This window comes from Micromesistius poutassou (genome assembly GCF_964030765.1).
Source record: "Micromesistius poutassou genome assembly, chromosome: 3".
In the NCBI taxonomy this organism is placed as follows: Eukaryota; Metazoa; Chordata; class Actinopteri; order Gadiformes; family Gadidae; genus Micromesistius; species Micromesistius poutassou.
The window spans coordinates 16,153,148-16,158,147 of record NC_140273.1 but is presented as its reverse complement, the minus strand read 5'-3'; the positions used below and the strand labels follow the sequence as shown (position 1 = coordinate 16,158,147).

The following is a 5,000-nucleotide window of genomic DNA, read 5'->3' as shown; positions in this document are numbered from 1 at the left end:
GAGGGTCGGTGGGGTTAGGGTCAGGGTGGGGGCGGGGGGGCAAAGGGGTAGGCTGGGGGGGTTAGGGTTGGAGGGGTGGGCTGGGGGGGGGTAAGGGTTGGCGGGGTGGGGGTTAGGGTTGGCGGGGTGGGCTGGGGGGGGTTAGGGTTGGCGGGGTGGGCTGGGGGGGGTTAGGGTTGGCGGGGTGGGCTGGGGGGGGGTTAGGGTTGGAGGGGTGGGCTGGGGGGGGGTAAGGGTTGGCGGGGTGGGGGTTAGGGTTGGCGGGGTGGGCTGGGGGGGGTTAGGGTTGGCGGGGTGGGCTGGGGGGGGTTAGGGTTGGCGGGGTGGGCTGGGGGGGGGTTAGGGTTGGAGGGGTGGGCTGGGGGTAATCGGTGGTAGACACAGGAACACAAGATAGGCTATAATTTAATTCACGAGCTGCAGCTACGTGCGCACGTGAAGCTGTACACTAGCAGCCTTCACATCCTCAGCCCGCTGTCTGCTGGGGAGGAGGAGAGGAGCCACAATCACCTCCATTGTCCTGGAGAAGGAGGAGGAGGAGAAGGAGGAGGAGGAGGAGGAGGAGCAGGAGAGGGGAGTGGTTTCAGGCAGCTGTTCCCCCTCCTCCTCCATGTCCCTCTTCCGGAAGAATGAAGGGATAAAGATGGAGGAAGACGTAAGGAATGAGTCCTCACCACAATGAAAGGTCACTGATAGACTGTTATGACTTAATGTAGCCCACACTGGTCTCATACTGTGTTGTCCAGGCGAGACCTTTCACCTTTTAAACAAATGAAATGGCCACCCATCTTATCATTTTAGCTTGGCAGCTCTGGCGTCATTTCAGTGCTTTACTTATCCCTCTAGCGTGATAAAGAATAGAATATAATAGAATATGACTTTATTGTCCTTCCTGGAATAGAATTAAAGCCGTATTCTTTAGTATGTCCTCAGGATGTTCTATCAACAAACAAAACTGGTACCATTAGTGGTTAGAAAGGAGCACTGAATTATAATAACTTACAATACGGCATGGTCACAGATCTTGCTTTGATCTGTTTGTACACAATAAGGCATTTTTTGTTTTATACTGATTATCAATGCAAAACCAGTTACTGATAGAAGATATTGGCTGCTTGATTTCCATAATTCAGCACAACAATTTGTACATGTTTTGGCGTTTTGAAAGCAGTACGCAGTACTCGCAGTCTGCCTTCACAGGGGCCTTCTGGCATTTTCTTTTGTAACCGTTTGTGGTTGGAATTTTCGCTTTTCCCTTACTGTCAAAGGAGGGCAAAATGTCCTAATCTGGCCTTTAATTACAGCAGTTCCTGTTCGGGGGCAGGGCTGCCGGCTACCCTGTAAACGCCCTTTGAATTCAGTTTCACTAAGCCCCGAACAGGTGTGTCCTATCAACACTTAATCAACAGGTGACCGGGTTCCCATAATAAGCAAATAACTAGTAACGCATGCAGGAGCATGTGTTTAACCTAGAGAGGTTATCTAATGCAAACCAATGCACTAGCAGTGTTTGGGTTTGGCTCTCTTTAAACAAAGCTATGTTTGTTTAAAGGATGACTAACTGTACACAATGCACTGCATCATTTTGTAAGTTTGCTGCCATCTATAGGTAAAAGCCTTGCCCTACAAATGCTGTTTGTTTGTCTGAATTGTCGACTTGTCGAAAGATTGAATGGTCCAATGACAAAATGAGGGTTGGTTGGTATTTTGGTTGGAAAGCAAATTACTAGATTCAAATCGGACCGAGTTGTTGTTTTTGCTCAAACACACACGTTTGCATGTAATTATCCTTTACATGGCAGCAATCTCACACTTTAAATCCAGCACCTAGTTCCTCTTCAGAGACTCATTTCAGTGGCATTATCATTTAGTAACATGAATATTCTTGATCATAAAAAACGGAAAAAAGATCCTAACATATCCTCTTTTAGTGCTCGTGTTTTACAGTGGCTACTTTTTTTTTTGTATGGTTTTGTGTCAACGTGTACGCAATCAAAATCATTGAGCAAAAAAAAAAAAAAAAAAAAAAGCACAGAAAAAAAAAACACAACCACATTTCATCATCATCCATAACATCCACCTCCACAGATCTACGTCTAGATAAGACCCCGCCCACTCCGCACGCCAACCACAGAATTGTTCCACAGGAGCGGTGGTGGTGGTGGACCCGGGCTCCTCCGTGGGATCAGAGATCCACGGAGCCGGTCCGGTTCGCCCCCCACACAGTCCCCAGCCCGCTGCACAGGTTCGTGTGGACGTGTGTGTGTGTGTGTGTGTGTGTGTGCTCGTGTGGGGCACAGGAAGGCCGGAAACAGGAGGGGACCGCTGCCCGTGCCTCTCTGCCTCGCCGCCAGCTTTCACAGTTCAGTGAGGCTGTCCTCCAGCAACCTCGGAAGCCCATGGCCAAAAGTTTATGTTGGTGTGTGTGTGTGTGTGTGTGTGTGTGTGTGTTCAGATGTGCGTGTGTAGGTGTGTGTCTGTTCAGACGTGTGTGTGTGTAGGTGTGTGTATTCAGATGTGGGTGTGTAGGTGTGCGTTTTCAGATGTATGTGTTTGTACATGAGTGTTCAGATAAGTGTGTGTGTGTGTGTGTTCAGGTGTGTGTGTCTATGTGTGTGTATGTGTGTATGTAAATATGTGTGTGTGTGTGTGTGTGAGTGTGTGAATATGTTGGCGTGTGTGGTCAGATGTGTGCATGTGAATGTGTGTGTGTGTGTGTGTGTGTGTGAGACTACTGCAGCATGATATCCTTGAGGTTGTCCTGCAGGATGGTGTCCTTGACGGCGTGGAACACGAAGCGGATGTTCTCCGTGTCCACGGCCGTGGTGAAGTGGTGGAACAGCGGCCGCACGCGGTTCCTCCGCTTGCGGCTGAACGATGTCACCAGGAACGCCTGCCAGCACGCACGCACACACACGCACACGCACGCACACGCACACACACACGCACGCACGCACGCACGCACGCACGCACGCACGCACGCACACGCACGCACGCACGCACATGCAGACACAGACACAGACACAGACACAGACACACAGACACACACACATAGTGGATTGTTTGTTAATTATTTTAAATTGACTAAGGGATTTTGAGTGTGTGCGCGTGTGTTTGTGTTGGGGTGTGTGTGTGTGTGTGTGTGTGTGTGTGTGTGTCGATGTACATGTGTCCGTGTGTGTGTGTGTGTGTGTGTGTCGATGTGCATGCGTCCATGTGTGTGTGTGTGTCCGTGTTCGTCCATGTGTGTCCGTGGGGATGAGTCCGAGTGTGTGTGTGTGTGTGTTGATGTGTGCGTGTGTTGATGTGTGCGTGTGTGTGTGTGTGCGTGTGTGTGTGCGCGCCGTACCTGCACGTCCTCCAGCCGGCGGGGGTCTCCCCTGAACTCGGGGAAGGTCTTGCGGATGTCCACCGTGCGGATCTTGTCCACCAGCAGGTCCGTCTTGTTGAGGAAGAGGATGATGGAGACGTGGAGGAAGAGCTTGTTGTTGACGATGGTCTCGAAGATGTTCATGCTCTCCACCAGGCGGTTGGTCCGTCTGTCCTCCATTAAGACCTGCAGACACACACACACACAACAATTAGACACACACACACACACACACATTGATATCCACATACACATGGATAAACACACACACACACATATACAAAGACAAACACACATATATACACACACACGCATACACACAACAATTAGACACACACACACACACACACACACACACACAATTAGACACACACACACACACACACACACACACACAATTAGACACACACACACACACACACACACACACACACACACACACACATATACAAAGACAAACACACATATATATACACACACACACGCATACACACACACACACACACACACACACATATATACAAAGACAAACACACATATACACACACACACACACACAGATTGACATCCACATACACGTGGATAAACACACACACACACACACACATATACACACACGCATACACACATACACACACACGTACACAAAGACAAACACACACATGTACACACACACATGCACACGCACAAAAGTGTTTTTGTGCGTGTGCACACACACGCATACACACACGCATACACGCATACACCCACACACACCCACACACACGACATCGACAAAGAAATACTCATGCACAAACCCACATGCACACACACACCCATAGGGAAAATAAAAACACACTCATAAAAGACAAACACACACACACACACATCATTGAACGATGTCAAGGGATAAACGTTTATTAACGGGTCCTATTCTTGGCGTTCAAACAGGTCAAGTTGAGCAGCGAGTCACATGACCTGGAGACAAAGGGAACGGTCTGTGTTTGTTTATCCACAGTGCCGTAGCCGAGGGAACAACCGCGCTGGATCGGGTCCTCTCCCCGCGGACAGCTCTGTGTGAAGCTTCAACGTGTACCAGGGTCCTGCGTGCTGTCCCATGTATTCATCTTTTCATGTGTTCATGTGAATTCAAGTATTAATTCCATGATGCCTGAACCTCTTGGGATCAGATGGCGGCGACGCGAGAGCTTCTCATGGTCTCCTAGACGACGGGCTCCCCGGTGGATAAGTATTGGATGCACACCTGTGTGCACTTCTATGTTCTAATCATGTGTTATGAATTCATATTAATAATATATGAGAAAAGAAAAAAAAATTGAACAGAGGTTGTTTTTTAGTAGTGTTGTATCAAAATGTGATAAAAAAAAACACAGCTATAAAATATAAACACAATAAATCCATCCCTGTGTGTGTGTGTGCGTGGCTGGCCGGGCGGGCCTGCGCGTGCACGCTCTCACCTGGTCGTACTCGGACGACGACACCATGAAGAGGATGGACGTGATGCCGTCGAAACACTGGAACCACTTCTGCCTCTGGGACCGCTGGCCGCCGACGTCCACCATCTTGAAGGGGATCTTCTTGATCACAAAGTCGTGCTCCACGATGCCCTTGGTGGCCTTCCGGGCAAACA

At 49.2% G+C, this 5,000-nt stretch overlaps 1 protein-coding gene across 1 annotated transcript in view; it reads right to left on the bottom strand.

Annotated features, from left to right (window-relative positions):
- Positions 1 to 278: 278 nt before the first annotated feature.
- gna12a (guanine nucleotide binding protein (G protein) alpha 12a) overlaps positions 279 to 5,000 on the bottom strand; it is a 13,464-nt gene continuing 8,742 nt past the window's right edge. The window contains exons 4-6 of the mRNA XM_084466228.1: positions 4,828 to 5,000; positions 3,350 to 3,556; positions 279 to 2,893 (exon numbers count right to left, since the gene is read on the bottom strand). The exon at positions 4,828 to 5,000 is cut by the window's right edge and continues 28 nt beyond it. Of these exons, the coding sequence (XP_084322354.1) occupies positions 2,732 to 2,893; positions 3,350 to 3,556; positions 4,828 to 5,000 (542 nt within the window). The 3' untranslated portion in view covers positions 279 to 2,731. The remainder of the gene's footprint in view (positions 2,894 to 3,349; positions 3,557 to 4,827) is intronic.